The 24,550-nt window shown below is 38.5% G+C and overlaps 1 protein-coding gene across 5 annotated transcripts in view; it reads left to right on the plus strand.

The window, feature by feature from the left end:
- The window catches only part of EML6 (EMAP like 6), a 104,309-nt gene that overhangs the window by 60,197 nt on the left and 19,562 nt on the right, over window positions 1-24,550 (plus strand). For all 5 annotated transcript variants that reach the window (XR_008210759.1, XM_052701892.1, XM_052701896.1 and 2 more), the window contains 12 exons: window positions 846-939; window positions 4,881-4,981; window positions 6,151-6,353; window positions 7,314-7,425; window positions 8,127-8,254; window positions 10,615-10,756; window positions 11,852-12,004; window positions 12,258-12,389; window positions 14,166-14,254; window positions 14,875-15,051; window positions 15,158-15,359; window positions 15,553-15,679. Coding sequence is in view for 4 of the 5 variants with exons in the window: in XM_052701892.1 (XP_052557852.1) it covers window positions 846-939; window positions 4,881-4,981; window positions 6,151-6,353; window positions 7,314-7,425; window positions 8,127-8,254; window positions 10,615-10,756; window positions 11,852-12,004; window positions 12,258-12,389; window positions 14,166-14,254; window positions 14,875-15,051; window positions 15,158-15,359; window positions 15,553-15,679 (1,660 nt within the window). In the remaining variant the exon portion in view is untranslated. The remainder of the gene's footprint in view (window positions 1-845; window positions 940-4,880; window positions 4,982-6,150; window positions 6,354-7,313; window positions 7,426-8,126; window positions 8,255-10,614; window positions 10,757-11,851; window positions 12,005-12,257; window positions 12,390-14,165; window positions 14,255-14,874; window positions 15,052-15,157; window positions 15,360-15,552; window positions 15,680-24,550) is intronic.

Below are 24,550 nucleotides of genomic sequence, written 5' to 3' on the forward strand. Positions count from 1 at the left end.
TGGTGGCTAACTTTATACTACCCTTCCTCTCTGCCCATACTTTCAAAAGCATCTGCTATTGGCCACTGAGCTCAGTGTACAGAGCCAGATTGCTTTTGTAGGACTGTTTTGATCATCTTATGATTCTGATGTTGTAATTATGTTCATGCAGTGTTTGACTGTGCCCTCTGGTGGTTATTAATCAGAATGTGTAGCCTAAATTAACGCATGAAGCCTGTTTGATGTGAATAAAGTTGTAAAGTTGTATTCTTAACAAAATATTTTTTTCTTTGACTTATTTGAGTTACCTTTAAAAATAATTATCTTTATTATGATATTATGCATCTTTCCTAAAGAAATAATGCATGTCACTGTATATTTTTGTATCAGCTGTATTCATAGTGGTTTTGTTCATTAAAGCTGTTCTAGAATGGTTCTTACTGTCTCCTTTGGTTTCTTTTCACATCAACTTTTTGTCTCCTTGTTTGTATCTTTATTTTCTTTACTTTTTAAAAACTGTTTTGGTTTTATTTCTTGTTTTTCAGTTTCATCCCTTCCTTCTTTCTAGGCCTATGTTCTTCAACTGTGAACTCTAGTTCCCCTTCTCCTCTTGGGCCTGTTTTTCATAGAACTTAGTCATGTAAGATGCTGAATATTGTGAGGCCAGTCCAGTATGAGAGTCTGTTTGGCCTTGTGAACTCTGAAGTAGTTCTTGTGGAATCATTTGTACCCATGACATGCTTTCTTTTCTTTCATTTGTAATATCACTTGAAATTCAGTTTACAGTGTATTTGTTGTGTCCATTGCCTGCTGTATGTTCAGTTAAAGAGTAATCACCTTTAACATTAAGTACTGCTTTTGTACAGCTGATGGAAAATGTTTGGCATCTGTTGGGCTTGATGATAATCATGCCATTGTGTTTTGGGACTGGAAAAAAGGAGAGAAGCTAGCGACAACCAGGTAAGAGTTTCTCAGTGTGTGTCCTATGATTACATTTTTTTGGAATCCAGTCACCCATGTGTGTTACTCTGAGAAAACAAACAGCACACCTCTGAAAACAGGATGGTGTTTCAGAGCGATGTATCCAGATGTAGTTCCCAAGCCTTTCCAAGTTATTGTGTGGAAGTCTTGTGAACTTTTTCTATCAAGATTTTCCTCACCTTTCTGTTAGGATCATTATGTTGATATAAAGTTCACTAAACTGATTTTCCACTTCGGTTAATTTTTTTCTCCTCATTTTCTGAGTCAGAGCAGAGCTTATAAAAAAAGTTGTGTTCATTTTTGTGTTAGTTTGTGTTCTGGGTTACATTGGTATAAGATATATCTGCAGCTCACTTTTCTAGAAGGAAAAATGGATTCTGTCTGGTATATGTGGATTTTTCAACCTCTACTGATTTTTGCATTCTTTCTGAATCAGCTCTTTGCCTCATTGGAAGCGTAGTTCTTTCACCTGCAGTGAAGAAGCTTTTCAATTGCTTCAAGAGACCATTGTTGGGAAGAGGACTGTATTACAGTTTGTGTTTGCAATTCAACCTTTCAGAGGAGAAAAGTAAAGTTTTCTTTGTATTGAAGAAATTGCACAGTTGTAGTATGAGAACTTGGTCTCACCTTGGGTAAAGCCGGGGTAGCTCTGAGATCAAAATATTGGAATTATGTGGATCTAAGGAAGGCAGGGAGTTCATTTCATCTGCTGTCTACAGCCATGCAACGTACAAGTCACTTATTACTTGAAAAATAGTAGAGAATTGTGAAATAATGCCTGAGAAATATAACTTAGTACTAAGCTGTGACTTGTTCCAGAATAAATAAGTTTTTTTCCTGGCAGCGCTGTCTGCTAGTAGTGTACCACAACGAAATAATTTTTATTCCAGTGTGCATATAACATAATATATATTGACTATATCACTTTCTCTCATTATCTAATTAGGCACCAAATTTTAAATCTTATTTAAAATTTGTGATGTAGGGATTGCTTAGCAAAATTGTTGTCCGTGTTGTAAAACAGTTCATTTGCTTTCCAGTCCTAGTTTCACTCTCTCCAGACCTACTGCGCTTCAGACACTCAAGTGTAGAAATACCTTATATATTCCCATGGGGACCTTCTAAGCTTTGAAAAACAAGATGAGGATGGGCTGTAGCAGCTGCCTGTCTTGGGGAAAGATGCAGAATCACGTGCTTGGGTTCTTCTCAGTGTAATTATTTATGTTTTAGCAGTGCCTACAGACAAGTCCCCACTCTGAGCACACCAGGACATATAGGAAAGAGGAGGAGAGAAACAAAGAAAAGACAAGTGTTTAGATGTGGCTCTCACAGGGCCTTGGCAGGCAGGAATAGAAGCATATCTTACTATTGTATTTTGACCCACATCTAGAGGACGAAGCCTGAAACTGTACATTCCCTGTTTACAAACAGTCATTTTTTTGAGTGTATTCTTGCTTGTTTTTTTAAAGTGTGATTTATTGCCTCGTGACTTCTGTTCTCTTCTGATGCCACAGTATACTCTCGTGTATATGTTTTTGTTAACTGCATAAGTTATATAGCTTGTTTCCCTATCCATCTTAGCTTTACAATGTTCTGTCTACTTTAATTAAAATCCTTTTTGAGTAAGCATATGCTGTTAAGGCATATCAGAGCTTCTTTCACTCTTATTGATGCTGGTCCTATTTGACTGTAGTGTTTTGTGTTAGTGGACTGCAGTCACTATGGAAGCTGAGGGAGCACTGTCAAATTTATCTATGGTCTGAATCAGTGACCATTGAGCTCCTAGAACTTCATTCTGTAAGAACAGGTTTCCCATGTCAGTTTCTTGAATCATAGGGACACAAACTGCACAGGCCTGGATACATGTTTTGGTCTGAGCTTTGTGGGTAATTGGGGTCCAAATCTAGGCCGTACATTTGCAGCATATATCCAGTTCTCATGTGCCAGCACTATGCATCTTATCACATGGTCGGACATACTCATATCATTTGATGGGGGACATCTGTGCTGGCATGCAATTACTTTGATTTTGGACATTTTGGCTGTGTGATAAATATTTCTAGAAGAGGCAGTGTGACCTGCCTGCAAAGAAAGGCATCATAATAGCAAAGTGACAGATCAGAAGGAAGAATTCCAAAATGATGTTCTCCAAATTTTGGTGAAGACTTTTTTTTTGTTGTTGTTTTTGTTTAAGTTTAGATTGATTCAGCAAAAGAAAATACTGAAGCCAAGATTCTCAGAGTCAGGTGTTGTTTGTTTTGTTTTGTTTTGTTTTTTTTTAATTAGATCTTCTAAACCGGTCTGACAAAAATCCTGGGTCTAATCATAGACTCATTTGAGTTGGAAAGTACCTGTAAAGGTCATCTAATCCAACTCCCCTGCAATGAACAGGCACGTTTAGAGAGATATCTGGTGCTCAAAGCTCCATCCAGCCTGCTGTTGGCTGTCTGCAGGGATGGGACACCACCACCTCTCTAGGCAACCTGTGCCGGTGCCTCACTGCCTTTGTTGTCAAAAACTTCTTCTTTATATCCAATCTAAATCAACCCTCCTGAAGTGTGAAACCATTTCCCCTTGTACTGCCACAACAGACCTTCCTAAAGTGTCTGTCCCCTTCTTTCTTGTAGCCCTCCTTTAGATACTAAAAGGCCACTTTCAGGTGTCTCATAAGGGAGGTATTCCATTCCTGGGCTCGTTTTTGTGGCCCTCCTCTGGAGGTGAACCAACAGGTCCACATCTCTCCTGTAGTGAGCACTCCCTATCTACCCTACACAGTGCTCTATCCCTACCCTACTCAGTGCTCCCCTCCCCTGCCCTGCTGGCCACGCTTCTTTTGATGCAGCCCAGGATGCGGTTGGTTCTCTGGGCAGTGAGAGCACAGTGCTGGCTCATGTCCAGCTGCCATCCACCAGTACCCCAGGTCCTTTTCAGCAGCGTTGTGCTCTATCCTTTCATCTCCTAGCTTGTATTGACAGTGGGAGTTACCATTACCCAGGGACAGGCCTTGCACTTGGATGTGTTGAATTTCATGAGGTTCTCCTGGACCCACTGCTTGAGCCTGTCTGGGTCTCTCTTAATGGCATCCCATCCCTTGGGCATCAAGCTATAAAACCTGGATGTTCAGGTTGAAAAAAGTAGTTTTTGCTCTTAGTGCTTTAACATCCTGAAGCAGAAAATGATTGTTATATTGAGATTCAGAATTTTTTTTTTTTGTAATGATGAAATTTAATTTTACAAATGTCTGTAAGTACATGCTCAAACAAGAGTACCTTTACTGAAGAACTAAATTTGAAGGTATATTTGAAGGTTCATTTGCTAAATGAACTGTTTTCTAGACTATGATTTTATAATTTATTTGAGTTTTCCTCTTGAATCGCAATAGGTTTGAGACTTCCTTGTGATTATTTTTTTAATAGATTATTTTAAATATTCATAAACCACATTCTTATCCCTTTAAATATTTATGTTGCCCTTTATGCTGTCTTTTAATTGCATTGAACTTTGTTTCCTGCCTCTTCATCATAACTTAACGGAACTGACATTCAGTGAGAGATGGTTTTTATTCACCTTGTTTCTGTAGTCTAATTCATACACAGCCTATAATCAACTACATTCTTCTCTCTTGGTTGGATTCCTAAGGCTAAACCCTTGAAGATTAGGAGTATTGTTCTCTCTTTTTTTGTTAGATAGGATAACTGTGGCAAAGAGAACTTTGGGATATCTGTGAGTCATCTGCCAGTGATGGTGTTAGAGATCCCTGTTGTTGTTTTAGCACCAGGAGTACAACAGTTGTGACAAACAGATTCTTGTTGCTAAAGACTGTCTTTGAATTGTCCAATACTGTGAAATAATTACTTGAAACAGACTGCTTTGAAATGTTAAGTAATCCCTTAACTTCCTGTTTTTAATTTTTATTACAGGGGTCATAAAGATAAAATATTTGTAGTAAAATGTAATCCACATCATGTAGACAAGCTAGTCACGGTTGGGATGAAGCATATCAAATTTTGGCAGCAAACAGGTATCATACTGAATATTTTCTATTTGCCTTATTTGGGGATTTATATCTATTTAATTAAGGGACATCATGTTTTCTGTTTAATAATTTGTTTTATTTGTAAAAGACTATTCTAGTTATGAGAATAGGAGCATTCAGCAAATGCCACAGTATTCATTTCTCTTTGGAGAAAGTCATTTGGATGTAATTTCTAGCTCATTGGTTCTTTTCATTCTAGTCATAGTGTTGAGAGTTTCTCCTGATTTGGCTAGCATCTTGGTTCCCAGAAAAAATACAGTCCCCTTAATTTACTCAGGCAGTACATGACTCTTATTGTGAAAATCCCAGCCAGTGGCACACTGCTAAAAAATAAATAAACAATTTAAAAAATTAATTAGATCACTCTAAGAAGTTCCTATGCTTACACTGTAATTTATAAGGTTCAAGTGCCATCAGCTTAAAAATTACTTTTTTTCCTGCATTTTTAATGTCTAGGGTATTTTTGTAGTAACTCAATATACTTAATTGCTGTTTGCCAAAGTGTATTACATTCATTTGCATTAAGCAGTATTTTACTCCAAGAATAATCTCTTTGCAGTAAAAGAATGATGTCCTTTGAAACACAGTTGTCTAGAATTGACTGAAGCAAGGATAGCATTGCATGTATTGTTTTGTAATTGTACACGTATTTTTGCCTATATGATCCCAATTCACAGGTGGTAATGGCATTCTAAACCAAAGTGAGTAATGCAGCTGTGGCACAGTGAGGCTTTTTGGCAATCTAGAGACATGGAAATACTGCCATTCGTTCTGCAAAACTGCTGTCAAATTTTTTATTTGGGCCAGTAAAGCAAACTCTGTCTTTGTTGTTGTGATAACCTCTGAAGAGCTTGGCAGGCTGTTCTGTACAGAAATGTTCTGCCTGCCCCTTGTATTAATTCTTCTATACAATTCATTGCCAATATTGAACAACTGCTTCGAAGTAATGATCTGAAAGATACAGTCTGTACTGCTTTAAATCTCTCATTGCTAGACTGATTTGCCCTTACTGTGTTTTTCCCTTGTGCACTGTGTTTTCAGTATTTATCTGCTGTGTCTTAGGCAGCCATAACAGATGATGAAGTCAAGACTTTTGTCTTTTACAGCACTACGGCTACAAACTGAAATATAAAGGACTTTTTTTTATGTTGCAGGTGGAGGCTTTACGTCAAGACGAGGAACATTTGGAAGCAGTGGAAAATTGGAAACTATGATGAGCGTTTCATACGGGCGAATAGAAGACTTGGTTTTCTCTGGTGCTGCTACTGGAGACATTTTCATCTGGAAGGATACTCTATTGCTCAAGACAGTGAAAGCCCATGATGGACCTGTATTTGCAATGCATGCATTGGATAAGGTATTTGTCTTCTTCTGTGATCCATGCATCTTTATTATTTTCATTTCTAAATCCATATTGGTATTATCACCATACCTTAGGCAAGCAAGACTTCAGGTATGCAAAGGTTTTATTTTCCGGAGTTGATTATTCCAGATATCAGTATTATTTTCCTTCAGATACAACAATAAATCTTTTAAAGAAACTGAGGCAAAATATGTCACTGATATCACATCAGTGAGCGTATCTTGAGAGACTAACTTCTACTACTAGAATCCACTCACAGTTTGAAGATGTTGATAATGGAGCATTCTTTTTGATATTACAGTTTCAACTTTCAAATTATACCACGAGGAGAGGAACACTACACATAAACCTTTTGTATCTGTTAAGAGCTTTGTAGATCCCTCTGTCTCTGTCCTTTCCTGCCCTACTTGATCGCTCCTGGCTTTCCATCAATTTTTCTATTTGATGGCATTTATCTTACGAACACCCTCTTATGTTTATATTGGTTAGTGATTTATGCTGTGTTATGCACTGTCTTGGCCCAGGCAGAAGAATCTACCAAGGGAATTGTTCAGTCAATCCCTATGCATCATTAGAAAGCCATTTCAAACATCAGTTAATTTGCAGTAACTTGAGAAGCCAGTATTTCCGCCTACTGCCTTGCCAAAGGATGAAACACTTATTTTTTCCATAATTTATTTCCACATGTAGAAAAATATTATGGTCCAACATGACTATTTACAGTAGTAGGCATTCTGTATAGTTATCAGTCTGCGTAAGGCAGAACCCTAGAGAAGAAACTCTCAAAATCTTCTTCTCTTATAGGTTTTTATTCATAGTAATACGCTCCAGTAGTTTGATTTAGACACATTCCAAAGACACAGGAGGATTTCTACTATATTTGTATGTGTCTTTTTATATGCTAATATCAGATTGCTGCTGTTTATCTATGTCTTTCATACTGTGATCATACAGGGTTTTGTAACTGGTGGAAAAGATGGAATTGTGGCACTTTGGGATGATATGTTTGAAAGGTGTCTGAAGACATATGCTATCAAAAGAGCAGCACTATCTTCTAGTTCCAAAGGTATTGTTTGTCATTGTGTTTTAATAGGTACTGTATGCATGAAGGCTGGTAAAATGGCAGTAATAAATGTCAGATCTTGTCAGAACACAAAAGGAACATTACTGAACTACTTACTATTCCGTGCTAGAGTCTTCCTATTTGGTTGAAATATCCCAGTCCTTGTCATTTTATAGTTTGTTCTGAAAATTCCTCCTCTATTCCTTGACCTTTAGCTTTGTTTTCACTAAAGAAATGATTTTAGGAACAAATATCACAAACCTGTGAATTTGGGTGTTCCAGAATATGTGTAGCAATTGGTTTCCACAAGTGGCTATATTTCCTGTAGGAGGACTGTGGTCCCTGTGAATTGTAAAGACCTGTTCTGTACTTCCCCAGGCATCAGGATGGAAGTCTGTAAAGTGATATTCATAGATGAGCACAGAATTACTGTCCTGACTGCTGCAGCTTGCAGAACTGCTTGTATGTTAAAACAGTAAAATTCCAGTCGTTAATTGCCACAGTACATACTACCACAAGCTCCTCTCCTTTGAACTGTTAATGAAAACCATGGATTATCTAGTATTATGATTATGTAAATTTATCTCATGTTTCATGGTTGATTTTAAACAAGTTTTAATTATATAAGCTGTATAAAGGTGAAATGAGGCTCTTTTTGGTTTCTCACACACAAAAAAACCCTAAAATATCCTTTTATTCTTCAGGTTTACTTTTAGAAGACAATCCCTCTATTCGTGCCATCAGTCTAGGACATGGCCATATACTTGTGGGAACTAAAAATGGAGAAATACTTGAAATTGATAAAAGTGGTCCTATGACTCTGCTTGTTCAGGTACAATATGGTTCTTCCTATCAAAAACGTTCCCTGCAGAAGTACAGAGCATCGTTGGATTTCCTCTGTCTTTTTCCCTCTGTTTTCATTAATCCTGTTGGCCACTGTTCCTTTCCTTGCTCAGACAGAAGCTGATTCTTTGTTCTGTAGGTGACTTAGAGAGTCACTGTGGATTACGTAATTCTGAAGTAAAAGAAAGAGTCCATTAAGTTAAATTGGTAGTGAAACTTACAAAGAATATTTTAGGCTTTTTAGGTAGGACCCAGTAGAGGAAAAGGAAAATTAGGGGTAGAGCTAACAGAGTTTATTTGACACTGTTGACCAGTTTGCTTTGACTGAGATGATGTAGTCTACTGTGAAGGTTCCTGTATTGGTGAGAGATGTTTTAGAGCCATAGTATTTTCCTGCAGCGATGTGCAGTTCTCATTGAATGTGTTGCAAAGGACAAAAAGATTTTCTTCTGGCAAGGCAGAGGATTTTGTGAAGTTTGATTTAAAAAAAAAAAAAAAAGATTCTTGACATGAATATGTTGATTGATGTGTGAGGGCTGCTCCAAAAGTAATGCCTCCTATTTTATTGTATCATGACATCAGAAGCAAATGTTGGAGGTATGGCTGTAGAGGTTGCAAGTTCCCAATGATATCCCATTACATCTTGTTGCCATGTGACAGATGGCAGCAGAGGGGCACTCTGACACAGTGGCCTCTGACACGGAAGTGTGTATGAAGCAAAGGGTTGGAGCTGAATTCCTAATGTGGAAAAAATTGTGCCTATTGACACTTGTTGATGCTTGGTGAACACTGATGGAGATCAGACAGTCAATGTGGATGGTGTGTTTCAGCAGTGGTGACAGCAACAATGGGTCACCTGCTCTGGTGCAGATTGTTATGAGCGTGGCATGCAGGTTCTTGCTCATTGCTGGGAAAAATGCATAGCCAGTGGTGGGGGCTATGTTGAAAGATAGTGTGTTGTGCTGAGAATTTGCTCTGTCAAATAGAACTCCTGTGCTCCTTGTAGCAATTTGTATTTTCCTGGGAATAAATCAGAGGTGTTGCATTAAGCGTGACCTACTTATTTCATGTTGCTTTGTTTTATTGTCTTTATTAAGCATGATGTCTATATGTAGAAATTTGTGTGCATCTTTTACTGAGGTATAATTTGTCAAATTTTACCTTATATTTTTGTAACTGACCAAATTATTTTTCACAAAAATATTTGATATTTACTTTGTGATCAGAAGTAGTTGGAAATAAAATCTTCCAGATTTGTATTGTTTTCATGACAGCATAAGTAACATAAATGTGAGAATTTTTATTAGTAATTTTTAACTAGCACAGTAATTTGGAATTGCAATCTTATCATAGGGGCTATAAGAAAGAATGGGATAGGCTTTTTAGCAGGATCTGTTGTGACAGGACAAGGGGAAATTGTTTCAAACTAAAGGAAGGGAGGTTTAGATTAGATTAAAGGAGAAAGTTTTCAGCAATAAGGGCAGTGAGGCATTGGCACAGGTTGCCCAGAGAACCTTGCATGGGACTCTGAGCACCAGATCAGTCTGTAAACATCCCCTGTTCATTGCAAGGGAGTTGGAGTAGATAATGTTTAAATGTCCCTTCCATCTCCAGCAATTCTGTTGCTCAATAATATAGTTCACACACCTTGTGAGTTTTATGATAAAGAAAAGTTTTATAAGTGTCATCTGGTTTAAATTGTATGTTTGTATGTATTAACTTGAGCAAAAATACATACTCAGGACACCGAGACAGTTCCTTTCTTTCCTGTTTTATCAGTATTTTTCTGTTTCAACAAACAAGGCAGTTGCCAAATTGAAATCCAGACTGAGAACAGTAAAAAATGATTTAACGTTGAAATGATGCCTGCAAGTTATGTGCAAGTTGAAGAAAATACAGGGAGAGTAATTAAAATTTAAAAACTGAGTTCTGAAGAAAGACTAGAAAAGCTAAGTAGGTGTACATTGGCCAATGTACAAGTTCTCCAGAATCTAAAAAGTTAATAACCCTTGCAGACAGACTAGCCCATTTTAGGATTTCAAGAGAAAGGCCTACCTTGGGCTTAACTATTTCCTGTTCAGTTCAAGACTGAAAGAGGGAGCATTGCCTTAATTGCCTTAATAATAATTACAGCTAGCAATTGTGGAAGCAAGTAGGGAAGAGTGTATTTCAGTTGGTTACTAGAGGAACCAGGCCAGGCATTCATGGTTTTGTGAATATAGAAAATTTTTGAGAGAAGATGGTAAAGATGTGTTGTCTGAGACTTGTAAAAGGAGGTAGGGCAAGTTCTAGAACACATTACATAAAGGCAAATGCGTGACTTTCTCATGTGTTAATGGCATCCTCTAGGGACATATGGAAGGAGAAGTATGGGGCTTGGCAGCTCATCCTCTCCTGCCCGTCTGTGCAACGGTGAGTGATGATAAAACACTTCGAATCTGGGAACTTTCATCCCAGCACCGCATGCTGGCAGTGAGGAAACTCAAAAAAGGTAATCCTCGTTTGGTGATTGCTGTGATAACGACGGTGCTGCTTCTATAGCGCAAATCAGCGTTAAGGGAGGAGGAGGGGAACAGTCATCAGGAAATTGGATGCATAGGAAGTAAATCATCTTTGGCAAGTCCGTGATAAGGGTAGAATGAAGGATTACAAATCATTGGAATGAATAATAATAAAAATAATTTAATGTGTTTTACTCTGATTCCAAGGGGAACTCAAAATCATTTTTCTTCCTATGAATGCTTAAGATCAGCATATTTGTTGCTGACATTAAAATACTTACTTTTAAAGACAATTGTAAAATTTTCAGCATGTTAAGCACCATCAGCATTCAGTGACAACGTGAACTTTTCACATTATGCCAGCTTCCCTGAAAATGAATGGTTGTCCTGCCCTCTCTTATGTATAAAAGTAGCTGACGTACGCTGAAATACTGCTGCCTTCTTATTTCTTTTACACGTTCATAACCTTCAGAAAATCTTATGGTGTAAATTCACTGTGCTTCATTTTTGGTGACAGATCCAGAGCGCAGGAACTCTGAGGGAAAACAGAGTTGAATGTTTTGGGGAAGTGAACTCAGGGGAGGATGAGGATAGCTGTATGAGAATGTGGTCAGAAATAACGATGGGGGCAAAAAAGGAAGTGGAGAAAATGTAGTGCATCTCTGTTTCAAATGTGTTCTCCCTGAGCACATTACTGAGTCATGGAACAAAGTGTAACATCCCTGAAAGACATGTCTGAAATGAGTCTTTAAACTTTTTAATCTCAATTTCCTTTTTGTGTATTTTGTTATGTTTTGTTTTGTTATTTTCTTTATATGAAACAAAGGCGCTTAAAATGCTGTTGGCAGGTGATATTTGGACTGATCAAATCATCTTGTCAACTCAAGAACAGCCTATACAAAGAATACATTCCTATTTAGGAAAATAACTACTAGCAGTTATCACAGAATATATTTATTTTAATAATTAAGAAATCTATTGATGCAGAAACCTTTCAGTTGCAGTTTTTCTCTCTTTTGGGGAGGGGGTTTCTCAATCCCAAATTCATAAACTTTAGGTTACACCCTTTGAATCTTCCTTTATAGGTGGACGTTGCTGTGCCTTTTCTCCTGATGGAAAAGCCTTGGCTGTAGGATTGAATGATGGGAGTTTTCTGGTGGTAAATGCTGACACTGTGGAAGATATGGTATCTTTTCACCACAGAAAGGAAATGATCTCAGATATAAAATTTTCACGAGGTATAACTAGATAGCAAAGTGAAAGAGCGGTGTTTATCTTGAGTTTGTTTTTCTACTCTAGCCATGAGTTTGAATGCTCAGAAGGTAGATTGGCTTTATGTGTCCTCCATATCTTTAAATACTTTACAATTCTTTATAGTTGTGTACAGCCTCATACACTGGGGTCCCTTACTTGAAGCTTTTGGGTGCACTAGAATAATAAAAATGCATAACAATGTATGTCTTTCATAACCTCAATGTCTCTTCTTTACAGAAACAGGAAAGTACCTTGCTGTGGCTTCCCATGATAATTTTGTAGATATTTACAATGTACTTACCAGCAAAAGAGTGGGCATTTGTAAAGGTGCATCTAGCTATATCACACACATTGACTGGGACTCAAGAGGTAAAATGTTTGACCAGAAATACAGATTTAAAATTCCTGCAAGAGGGAATATCAGATAATTGTTCTCATAGCAGTAACTGAAAATACTGTAAGACTAAACTGTAACTACTAATGCAAATGTTTTCTCAACATCAAGTACCATACAGGTTCAGTACAATTACATTTGTTGGTAGAATTAATCTTTACTTATACCAGAGTATGTTGCACTCCACCAACAATAGCATATGACTAAAATGTTACTTAGGAACATAATATTGCTTTTCTTTGCTCTTTTTTTTTTTTTTTTTTTTTTTTTCTTTTTTTAATTTTGACTGTGTGGCACATTTTCTTCTTCACCTTTTATATTTAATTTCCTTTCCTCCTTGCTGAGCATTACTCGGCAATCACTGCTGTGAAGTTAGAGAGCCTTACTGTCAAAACTAATTAAGCCTAGAAAGATTGATAATGAGCTTATGCAATAAGCCTTCCTGGATCTAATATGATTCTGCATGGAACCACCTGTGTGTCTGAGCCCTGCTTCCACTGTTACACTAGTCCCAAAGTGTGGTACAAGTTACCTGACAGTGACAGCAGCTAAACTCTCCTCAGAATCCATTTGGGTCTGGGTGCCATTCTTGAGCTATTAAGCCACACAGTTACTCAGCTGGCTCTGGGTGCTTGTTTACAGTGCCAATAATCTAAGTACTCATAGTTGTACCCATAATAATAGCAGTTTGTCTGATGAGTCCCTGTGTATCTGTATTAGTTAACTAATGGATGTGTTGTGTGGGTAGATGTAAAAGATAAGAAAATGGAAATTCTTCAGTGTTCTTAATTGTATTTTACCAAAACTAGACATTAGTGATAGGACGAGAAGCCCCAAGTTGCACCAGGGGAGATTCAGGTTGGATGTTAGGAACAGTTTCTTCTCTGAAAGAGCGGTCAGCCAACGGGCTGCCTAGAGAGGTGATGGAGTCAGCGTCCCTGGAGGTGTTCAGGGAACGTGTAGGTGTGGTAATAAGGGACGTGGTTTAGCAGGGAAACATTGGTGGATGGTTGGACTGGTTGATCTTGGAGGCCTCTTCCAACTTTGGTGATTCTGTGATTTGGAGAAGCTTCATCTGTTAAGATTTCTTACATACAGGCTTAGCTACGTTTTATTTCTTGCTAGTTATTTTATTCCCCATTTCCTGATTGTTCTTAGTGGATGACTGTATCCCTTTCTTTTGTATTGCTTGTGTTTTTCCCAGGTTTTATGTTCACTTCTTTGCTCCATCTCTGCTTCTGCAGTAATCACAAATGCAAAAGAATCTCCAGAAAATATTTTCTATGGAGTATAGGGTTCATTTTCTTATCTACAACATAATAGCACATTGCAAATAGTCAAGAACAATAAAATAGGCATATGGGCATCGCAGGTACTGGTGGTACAATGAAACTCTAACTGAACTTCTAGCTGTGAAGGATTAATGTGTGATACAGGTCAGATAGGAAGGCTACGTTACTCCTGTGGTCTTATATTTTACTTTTTGATTCAAAGAGACTCAATATAAATCAAAAGAAAATGGTTTGCTGGAAAACCAATTCTTCAAGGATGCTGAATCATGTTTAAAATATTACTGTGTAGTGAATCAAGAGTGTAGGATTCTTCAGGAGTGATCATAAGCATCTTCTTTACTTTTGCTATAAATAACTCTGTGGATGATAATTTGTTAACATACTTCTTCATTCAATAAAATGTTAATTATATTCATAATAATGAATAAGATCTGTAACAAATTCTTATTTTATATCCAGGAAAGTTACTGCAAGTCAATTCTGGTGCTAAGGAACAACTGTTTTTTGAAGCACCAAGGGGGAAAAGGCATGTCATAAGAATTGCTGAGGTATGAGTTGTACTTACTGCATTTCTTTCATTGTGACAGTTATTTTTCTAGACAGTTCAAAGTTAGCATATGTTTTGTTTAAAGGTTTTTTTTCCTTTAAAAATACTATATTTACAGTGTTTAGATTTAGAATCATTTATTCCTTCCAGCATTTGTAAATATTAGGATTTAAAGTTTTTTGTTTGTATCTCTACATTTTTTTGTTGTTGTTTAATAGTGATGGTTTCCCATAAGCTCCTTTCCAGAACAGCCACCTGTTGACTTTGTAATCAGTGTGCATACGGTTTTAAAATCAGCTTTAAACAATATGACATGGTTTTTAATGGTATAATTTGTGATACATAAGTGTTCTACAGAGCTGACAGTATTTAATGTCTCATTAAAAATTGAAGATTTGTATTTAAATCATGCTTACCTTTGGGAAGTGGGAATGTTTAAAGTTACTTTTAAGGCTTTTGATGCAGAAGTGTAATTTGTATTAACTAGCTGGAAACAGTGAAAAATCTCTAAAAACCTATAAAAAATTAAGTTAATATCAGACACTGAGAAATATAAGCATTAGAACAGCATGTATCAGGTACGTATTAAGATGACTTCTTTGAGTGAAATCTTCATTGCAGTTGGAGAAGATTGAGTGGGATACCTGGACGTGTGTTCTTGGTCCTACTTGTGAAGGAATTTGGCCCATGCACAGTGATGTCACTGTTGTAAATGCTGCTACTCTTACAAAAGATGGAACATTACTAGCTACGGGAGATGACTTTGGTTTTGTGAAGCTTTTTTCATATCCAGTGAAGGTAATGTGTGTTTATTTGCCTTTTTAGACACTAGTGGAGAAAAAATTAGGGAAGACAGTGTTGGTGACATGTCAAACTGCTGATATGTGTGTTCTTTGTACAACAGGGCCAACATGCAAAATTCAAAAAGTATGTGGGCCACAGCGCACAGGTAACCAATGTCCGGTGGTTACACAATGATTCCGTGCTGCTGACTGTAGGTGGTGCTGATACAGCTCTGATGATCTGGACCAGAGAATTTTTGGGCATTCAGGAGAGTAAGCTGGTTGATAGTGAAGAATCAGACACAGACGCAGAAGAAGATGGAGGTAAAAAAGATGATATAACACACATTTTTAACTTAGTCTTTGATCCACAGGCCTCACACGTGTTTAGATTGAAGTCAGCGTGATAAAGTTCAGCGTAGGGAGAGCTTGGTAGGATTGTTTTCTTCTGTTGGTGTTTTCTATTCCTCCACCGTGAGTCAAGGGTAATTTGTTTTACTCTGCTTTACATTTTAAGGTTATGATAGTGATGTTGCAAGAGAAAAAGCAATTGATTATACCACTAAGATCTATGCGGTAAGCATCCGAGAAATGGAGGGGACAAAACCACATCAACAGCTGAAGGAAGTTTCAGTAGAAGAGAGGTATGTCACACAGGGGCGTTCATTTCCAAATGTAGATTGCATTCTTCTGAATCTCTTTTCGCTCAAACTGGTCTTTAGAAATAAGACAGGAATTTTGAAGTTCGTAAGATAGTATTTAAAATGCTCCTGGTCAGTTACAATATGTTGGTATGATGACTAAAAGTATGTATGTGACTAAAACACCTGCGAGTGTAGTCTTCTCTCCTGTTCACATTTGCAGTTATTTTCGGTTCTGATCAGAGCACATGGGCATATGTCTGCAGCAAGGCATTTGGGAAAGGAGGAGCCTGTAAATCCGTGTAGTTGAGGCTCTTGGTGACATTTTCATGAGAAGATTGTCAGTTACTTAAAATTTTGTCAGACTGTTACTACAGCACGTTATTTGGGGAAAACAAAACAGCAGTAAGCTGGAAAACATTAGTGGATGGGAAGAGAAGACAGTAAAGAAAAGAGGTAATAATAAGTGTAGAGCGCAGGGTCCAGTTGTCTAGGGGAGCGGGTAAGTAAAAAGTCTGTTTGGGGCAGGACTGCTGGGACAGGAGAGGAGGATCTATAGCCAGTAACTTGGAACTGGATTCAGGATCAAGAAATCTGTACAGAATGCTCTCCCATTGATCAAATAGCTGTGGCATTTACTGGTAACAGTTGTATCTTACTCCCCTTTTGGGATGAAGTTGTCTGAAGGATTAAGGTCTGTGAGTACTGGTGGGTACTTCCTCAGTTCTTTACTGTACACCTGTACAGTAGAGCTACAAATGTGTATCTGGATGATGACTCAAAGTGTGAATCTGTGCTGTTTCTTTTGTTGGAATCTTTTTTTTTAATACACAAGTATAAATTTGGTGTGAGTTTTCTTGCTTTTGCCTCCTTGGGGCAAAAATTAATAACTTTGCACTCAGTTTAATAATATGAGAGGAAATGCTGGGTGTGGAAGATGAGATATGTTACCCCCTTTCAGTTATTTTTTTCATGGCAACATTTCAATAAAGATGTAGCATGAATCTTAATGTTTTTTATTAAATATTGGTCCATAACCCGTTTGTCTCCCCTTCTTCTAAAGATAGTTCTTTCAACTTGTTTACTCATGTGAAGTCTCTTCTCCATTTTTCTGTAAAAAGGCAGTTTATTATCTACCAAACACAGATGTGCTGAGAATGAATTGGAAAGAGAACTTAAAATTTCCATTTTTGGGACATACTGCTAAATTATTATTACACGTGAAATAACAAATATCAATAGTAGGATGGACAAATGTTTTACACCAAAAACTTTTCTACCTTCCAGCTGCTTTATTCAGCCTTGATGCAAGAGCAAATGCAGAATGAGTGTAATTGACCGATTAAGCCCGGCTTACAATTGGTTTGTGCTGGTGAATTACCAACAATATAAGCATCAGGTTTTTTTTTCTGCAGCTTTTCAGCACTACTTTCAGTCTAGGACTGAAAATCACCACAGCCCTCAGGAACTTTTCTTTCTCTGGTACCTGGCCATGTGTTTGCTGTCAGATGCAAGCGAGTGCTCTGTTTCCTGGAGACTGCCTCACTCTGTCACATATCCTGAAGGCTTTGTAGCTTTTGAGTCCACAGTCCTACACTGCACAAGCTGACCTAGCTGAACTTGCTTTGTTGCTGTGGAAGAAGGCACCCTTTGAAATGAATGTATCCACAGAGCAGCGTGCAATGAGGAAAATGAAACAGGCTTCCTGTTTGTCACACATTCATAATCCACAGTGCAATGTTCCTCATGCTGTCCAAAACTGTGAACTCACACTGGAGCAGGAAGCTCCTCTACAATGGCCAACTGCTTCCTCGCTGCCCATCCTGATTATAGCTGGTGGTCCTAAATGGGTAGACACCTCCTCTGTGGTGAGGTTGCCTTACACTTCCACAACGCTTTTCATAATGCTTGTACGTAAAAGTAAAATACTGTAGCTATTGGAAGGAATTATCCATCCCATAAGAGAGCAAAAAGGTAATTTTTAATGTTCTCTGTACCTTTTTCCTTCATACTATCTCTATATAATCAACAGGTTTGTGTAGTACATTTTAAAGTAGCTGGGGAAAAAACACAGAACTGTGTTTACCATCTTTTCTCCTAAAGAATCACAACTATTCTCATCTTTATATATAAACTCTTTTGGTTTCGGTTACTTTAATATGATGGCATTTTCAGTATTTGGAATTTGTTTTTCTGATAAGTTTGTCAGAAATCCCCTTACCTTTCATAAGTGGCTCATTAGGAAAAGAAGCATTTGCTTCCTTCTCTTCATCCCGTTCGTATAAATTACTAGAATTTGTAGCCAAATAATTAGAAGCAGAAAATTTATGGTGAAATGTAGCAAAACTGCAGTTTCTGGACATATTGTGCTGGGATAAGGCTTTGTGGAAAGTGGTGGGTTTTGGATGCAGAAAGGTGAGATTAATGTGTTGGCTACTGCGTTTGCCAAAGACTTCAAGTATTGACCACAGTTGTATGAATTTGTGCACGATTTATCCAGAATCTTGACACTCAACTCTGAGTGCTTCAGGGTGAAGCTGACTTTTCTCAAAGACATTTGAATGATGACTTAAGTTTCCTAACTGTGCCAGATTTCATCTTTTCTGAGGATACAAAGAATGCAGCAGCTAATGAAATATGTGTCCGACTGTGTTCCAAAAGCTTCCTGAAAGCTTCTCCTTCCCCCTATGAGGGTCATAAGTGAAAGCTGAGCCAAACAAAATAAAAAGCCTACAAATACTCAGCTGTCAGTGTCCAGGAAAGGTTCTAAATCAACAGGCCTTCAGGATATGGAGTCCTCAAGTATCTGTGCCCTGGGTTGAGTGAGATGGCATCGAGTAATATTCACACCAGTTTGCAAAGCTTTACTTTTTCTGCAAAGGCACTGCTGAAAGTAGCCTTTCCCAGTTCCTTCAGATGTGAAGAAGGGGACCTAGAGGATGTATACCATTCTCTTTCACACAGCTATGTGGGAAACCGTGGTGGTCTTTAGAGGAGAAAAATATCCCAAATCCAAAATCTTTCTTCTTCATAATTGTGTCATATGTCTGTATGAAGACTCCAAAGTGAGTCTGTGAAGGTGGTGAGAGGCTGAACAGGCTGCCCAGTGATACTGTTGATACTCCTTCCCTGGAAGCATTCAGGGCCAGGCTGGATAGGGCTGTGAGCAGCCTGGTTTAGATGAAGGTGTCACTGCCTATAGCAGGGAGTTGGAACTAGATAATCTTAAAGGTCCCTTCCAACCCAACCCATTCTATGATTCTATGAACCAAGGATTGTGCATCTGTTGGGATTTGCATGCGACAAATGCTCTGAGATCTTTACATATTGTATAAATTTTGAAAATTATGTTACAAGGCCATTCAGGTTTGCAAGAGTGAAATAATCACAAGGCCTCAAAAACTGCCAGTTTGCTTCATTGCAAAAGCAGTCAGGATCTAAGAAGAAAGAAGTGTCCCTCCTTGCTGTATTTTCATTATGTCTGAGAAAGCAGAACATTTGAGTTTTCACTGGTATAGGGTAGAAGCAAATTAAACAAATTAAGTCTAAATTAGAAAAAGGAAAGATAAAAACAGGAATGTTTCCAGCTTCTATTAGAGAGGGATAACTGGAACTGTTGATTTGAGCTTCTTGGGAACAAGGACTTTAAGCTTGCTTCATTTCTTTCTTTGAATAGTAATATTTTGAAGGTAAATTGTTTCTGAACAAGTTACCTCCCTGTTTATAAAACACAAATATGCTTCAAATGTGATGTGATGCCTAGTAGACAATTCTGATTCAGGAAAATGGTTGTTTTGTTTTACTTTTTATTGTAGCTAAATTCTATTTAACAGGGAATTCAACTTTTGTGTTTGCTAGAATAAGCTAATAAGCTTGCAGGACCCTGTTAAGAATGGTATGTCTGAAAAACTCAAAGTGCATTGTGCCTCTAAAAATAACAACTTGTGGTACGATTCAGGATGAGTTTGGTGTAGAGCTGTGTTAATGTCTCCTGCCAAGATGCAAGTATATAGATGAGAGCTGATGTGGGCTGTGCTGGGTTTTGAAGGGAAGGGTTTGCAACAACCACCACCCATCTGGAGAAGAACCAACAACTTACAGATGACTTTCTGCAAATTAACACAAAGGCTTGGTCTTTATGCCACAAGAGAGGAGCCAGCAGCTCTCTCACATCACAGGAGGAAGGGTAGGAGGACAGGTTTGACATACTGCTTGATTGAGGAGGACTGTGACTTTGAGCAGCTGCTGTGGACCCTCTTTTACTGCTTAGCAGGTATTCTATGCTCAGCATAATCCAGCAAAATGAAATCTCTATTATGCTGACCTTCTCCAGAGCGTTGGGCCCCTAAGCAAAGTCAGCGGAGAAATCTCATGATTGTAAAGGCCAAAATACTCAGAGGTGACAATCGTGGGGATAATGTTAAGGAGTTGCCCTTAGAAAAGAAAATGAAAGCCCTTTATCAAATGTACTTCTCCTGTCTTATTTATTTACGTAAGAAAGTAATGATCATTCTGCAAATGTCTCAGAGGGAGGTAGAAAGTACACAGTAGATCTTGCCTGCAGAATTTGAAATAAATTGTGGTCTAGTATTTTTGTGCCCAGCTTTGTCATCGCTGCCAGGAGTTACAGCTTTAGGATGGAAAAGAAACAGGAGAGATGAGTCTGAGTGACAATATCTAAATGTGTTGTGGTTGTATTAGTTGGTGTATTTGGTTAAGATAATTAATTGATTGTTGTTTCTCTCTCCCCAACCTTCTTGTTTTTCTTCTTCTCCCTTTCCGTGTCTGTCCTCCTTTCCTCCCCCACCCTTATTTTTCTCTTCCTTTCTTGCTCCTCTGATTGGCATTCTCTTCCTTGCTCCACCTGTGTGATGCAGAAGTGGGGTGCCAATGAGAGGTGCTGCAGGAGCAGTCTCACGGTGTGGGAGCTCCAAGAGCAGTGCTCCCACACCGCGGGACCCCTTGGGCACTGCTGGGACTGTCCCAGGCAATCCAGGACAATTGTAAGCTATACTGTGTGTTATGGAGGAATTGTGCTTTATTTCGTACAAAGGCTAACTTTTCAACTGGGACCCTTTTAGCTGGCTAAGAACTCATGAAAAAAGAAGTAAAACAGGCTTGCATAAAGACTGTATTTCTGTTACTAATACCAAAGGCAAAGATTTATTTGCATTTTGCATTCTGCTAACCGCTAACATCTATCCTGTGTTTGCAGCTTTCATTTAGTTTGATTTGCATGACTCTACATAAACTGAGAACTCTTGTAACATACCTGGTGATGGGAAACCCTGTTAAGCAAGTTGAATGTGTAGAAAACAAAAAGCAGCATTAGCATGTTTGTCTACTTTTCGGTTTTCTTACCATACGGTGTCTCACTTCCTGTGAGTTACCTTGTCTCAAGCCTGTTCCCATGTGCTGTTGTGCATCGTTTGTAATCATATGTTCTGATCTGAAGAATTCATGTTTTCTTTCTTTGAACTCTACTGACTATTTATTTCCTTGCAAAAGCATGAGCTGACTTATAAGCTTCCAAAGGAGCCCCCACAAATGACAAATACTAGCTTTTGTACCCAAAATGCAATTATTGGGCGTATGGTTACAGAATCTGCTCGTGCACTTTTACATGCACACTTGTATGGGTGCAGTGTAAAAGCTTTGAGTGTTAATCTGCATTGTATTGATGTGTAGGTGGGAATAATTCAAAATGTGTCTGGAAAAACACGTATGTGAGGTGGGGAGAACAACAGCTGGCTTATTTCAGCAGAAGTCTGGTGCTTGTGAATGAGTGGAGTCCTATAGAAAATTCACTTTTACTTTCTCACAGGATTATGTCAAGTTAATGCATCCTAAATGTATTTGGCAGCATGCTGGTTTCATCACAATTGTCCCCAGGGCTTGAACACATTGTGACTGATAATTTTGCTGTCCCTGCCAACCTATTGAACTCAGAGTCAATTTCACTTCTCCCACAGGTCAGCACAAAGCTGGCCCAAAGGTCCTTTGCATCTGTGTGACTCTTAGTGGGTGTGCAACTGTGGGGTGGTGGTGATGGTGCTGCAATGCACATCATGCAATGACCCTTCTCTGTCTGAACTTGAGAAGTGCTCTGCTCTGAGATGGATGTGAAAAATTCAGGTGTTTGAGAGCTTTTTGCTGTGTGGGCTGTATTCCAGGAAGGATCTAAGAAGTGTTGTTTCTAATATAGCTTAGATTTTGTTACATGGGGAAAAGATGCTAATGGGCCTACCTCTGATGTTTCTACCTCCAGCCCCAAAGTTCTTAGTATACTATTGGTCAAATGTTTGTACTTACACAAAAAGCAGAGCTATAAAATGTCAGAATTTACGTAAGGAATAATGAAAAAAGTGGAAAAGCCTCTTCCTTTCAAACACACTCATAAGGAAGCCTAAGAAAGGAGAAACTTTGTAGAATATCCTAAGATTAAGTTAATAGTAATGCCTTGATGGATATGGAGTTTTCCAGAAGTCTCATGATTTCAGGTATTTTACACTTTTTAATCTAAGACAGCAAATTAGATTTTGCCTCAAGCATGGTGCAGCGTGTTCCTTGTTTTGGCAAGCTGAGAGGTTTGGCTGAGAGGCCACGTGGACAGTGCTGTCTGAGCAGTGCGCTGTGTGTGACAGTGAGCTGCAAGCAGGCTGTTCTGCAACGGCCGTTTAATTACCAGCTTTATGAGACACTTAGAACAACGAGCTTGTTCCAAAATGAAAGCCTTCAGATTTCATTCGGAACTGATCACACTTATTAACCTGCTTTTCTGCTCATTTCACATTTGGAGGCTGACCTCGAATGATATGTGAATGCAGTGATATGTTCCCTTACAAGAATATCACATTGGCTATCACCACCATTTGTTCTGCAGTGCCGTTTTGTTTTTTTAAAGAGTGCATCAGCATACATGCAAAAGCATAAATAAGCTTTAAAAAGCAACTTAGATTGCAGTTTATATCTCCCTCTGCTTTTGTTTCAGTTTTGCTTTGATTCACTGTGTCTGCAATATCTAAGGGAGAAGTAACAGCAGGAAAAGTGGTGTACAGAACTCCTGTGTATGTTGGGATGGGAAAATCCAGAGGTTTAGAATTCACAGAATCAGTTCTTACAGCTAGGAGTTGCACAGCAGTTTTGGGGTTCTTGGGAATCCTTTTCTCGTCAGCTAGTGAAAATGTACTATTAAAAGCCACTTCTGTGTTTTTCCTTCTGAAATGAGCAGTTTGGTGTTGTTTTTTTTTTAACCTTGGGCTTTAAATCTCTCGTCCAAGCAAAACCCACAGTACTAAATTGTCCTTCCTCATTTTGACCTTTGCTTCCTCTTCCTGGGAGCAGTCCTTGCTCGTTTTTTCTTTTGCTTGGCATCCAAGTATATTCCCTCCAGTTAGCAGCAATTCCCATGCACGTTAGCCTCCCATTTGGACTCTCTTCCACTCTGCTGCTCGCTCCTGTTGGGCCCAGCCTTCACCTGTTCTCAAGGGCAGGACGTTTTTCTCCATCTATCAGCTGTCCAGCCCTCAGTGTTTGTTGCTTTCATGCAGCATTGTTTCTGAAGATCCAATTCTGTTCCCATTGGCCTCAGAACAGTGTATTTGCATTCTTGTCAACTTGTGAGGGATGCAGACAATGTGTCTCTTCAGAAAGCAATTATGCCATGTGCTCTAAAAACGTGAGCTGTTCATCCCCATCCCATGGAATAAATCATAACACTTTCCTGGGCCTTCTTTCTCTCTCCTGTAATTTCTATCTAAAGGCACTTGACTCCTTTACTGCAGGGGGACCCTGTTCTCTAAGATCACCGCTTCCTCAAGGTGCCCCACTTCTCTCCCCTCTCCCCTCCCCCATTTCACCCAGCTTTCTGCTGTGCCCATCTGCTGCTCTCTGTCCTCATGCTGCCCATTCACCCCACCCAGGATTTAGGCTCCTGGTCTTGGCCGTTCCATGTAGCCTTACTGGGAAAGTGAGAGGCAGTGAGTTGTCACTTGCACCTTCTTACATTCTGGCATTAAGGTCCATAAGGGGAGAGGGTGAGATCTGGTCAGTTTCAGTCTGGAGTTAGCTCACTGCTGCGTACCCGTGGATACCTGTGTAAGTGCATAATCAAGATAATCAGCAGTAACAGAAACTTTATTTGCTGTATTTGCAGTACTTTGAGAACTCAAAGCTCTCTAATGTCTGACTGTGTCTTGTCTTCCCTGGAACTCGTTCATCCCATAATGTAATATAAGTGCATTTACTTTACATCGCTGAAAAGAAACCGTTAATACTTGTATTATGTTTTAACTTGCTTTCCTTTGGAGGCAGGGAATTGTCAAGTAAGTACTAACAACACAGCACAGAAAAAGCACAGATTGCTGTGAATGTACAGTCCAGATTGCATAGGCCATAAAGGGTAAATATTTGTAATTTCCTACAGCACGAATTTCTTGTCTTGACGCTGCCATCCTATGTATGAAAATAGATTAGGTGTAGTCATAGATTTGTTACAAATGAAAATCAAATTGGTGCTGCTTCACATTTCTTTCATTGAGGTGATTATAAGGCAACGAATGCGTGTGTATATATACATACATATATATGTATATATGAATGCACACAACGTTTGTGTTTGTGTGTACTGTGAACAGTTATATATTCAAGTACATGTGTGTATGTGTATGTTTCCAAATTAAATCTCATGTTTACTATCTAGTGATTATCTGTCATGTCATAGTGGTAGTGTTCTCTGCTTTCATGAAAAATTTTGGCTTGCTGTTGTCATAAACTCTAGAAGATATGCCCAGGTAAAGAAATGTAGAAGTGATCCCTCTGAAAATTGCACTAAAACAGAAAAAAGAGCAGGAAGCATGCAAGAAAACGATTGAT

Source organism: Tympanuchus pallidicinctus, unplaced genomic scaffold, assembly GCF_026119805.1.
Source record: "Tympanuchus pallidicinctus isolate F22 unplaced genomic scaffold, pur_lepc_1.0 scaffold1, whole genome shotgun sequence".
Classification (NCBI taxonomy): domain Eukaryota; kingdom Metazoa; phylum Chordata; class Aves; order Galliformes; family Phasianidae; genus Tympanuchus; species Tympanuchus pallidicinctus.